The sequence below is a fragment of the Tigriopus californicus genome, chromosome 2 (assembly GCF_007210705.1).
Source record: "Tigriopus californicus strain San Diego chromosome 2, Tcal_SD_v2.1, whole genome shotgun sequence".
NCBI classification, from domain to species: domain Eukaryota; kingdom Metazoa; phylum Arthropoda; class Copepoda; order Harpacticoida; family Harpacticidae; genus Tigriopus; species Tigriopus californicus.
This window is the reverse complement of record NC_081441.1, coordinates 7,949,133-7,949,494: the sequence shown is the minus strand read 5'-3', so window position 1 is coordinate 7,949,494 and position 362 is coordinate 7,949,133. Positions and strand designations below refer to the sequence as shown.

Below are 362 nucleotides of genomic sequence, written 5' to 3'. Positions count from 1 at the left end.
TCACGACATGTATGTTTCTGGGGAAAAATAGGAATTTCACCAAACACTGGAATGTACGTAAATAACATTTGAAAGTCGACCTCCACCCCTCAAAGGAAGTCTCAAGAAAGGGAAAGCCGGTCGACAAAAACTAAATATGACACTTGTTCTTGGATTGTGATTGAATCATTTACGCGTCTTTAACTCTCTGGCATTTAGTTTGAATAAATGGCAAATGGAAACTTAGTTCAAAGAGCAACAGGATAAATCAACGAGTGAATGGCACATGTGTTGTTTCCAGGATGGCAATGGGTTCATTAACCGCTCTGAACTCCGAGCAGTCATGATGAATCTGGGCGAGAAACTTTCGGAGGATGAGATCG

At 41.2% G+C, this 362-nt stretch overlaps 2 protein-coding genes across 2 annotated transcripts in view; one reads left to right on the top strand and one right to left on the bottom strand.

The window, feature by feature from the left end:
• LOC131891137 (uncharacterized) overlaps nt 1-362 on the bottom strand; it is a gene marked incomplete at its 3' end in the record, with an annotated part of 3,077 nt that overhangs the window by 757 nt on the left and 1,958 nt on the right.
• Nucleotides 1-362, top strand: part of LOC131891145 (calmodulin-like) — a gene marked incomplete at its 3' end in the record, with an annotated part of 3,292 nt that extends 2,930 nt beyond the window's left edge. Inside the window, 1 exon segment of the mRNA XM_059240671.1 lies at nt 281-362. Within this exon segment, the coding sequence (XP_059096654.1) occupies nt 281-362 (82 nt within the window).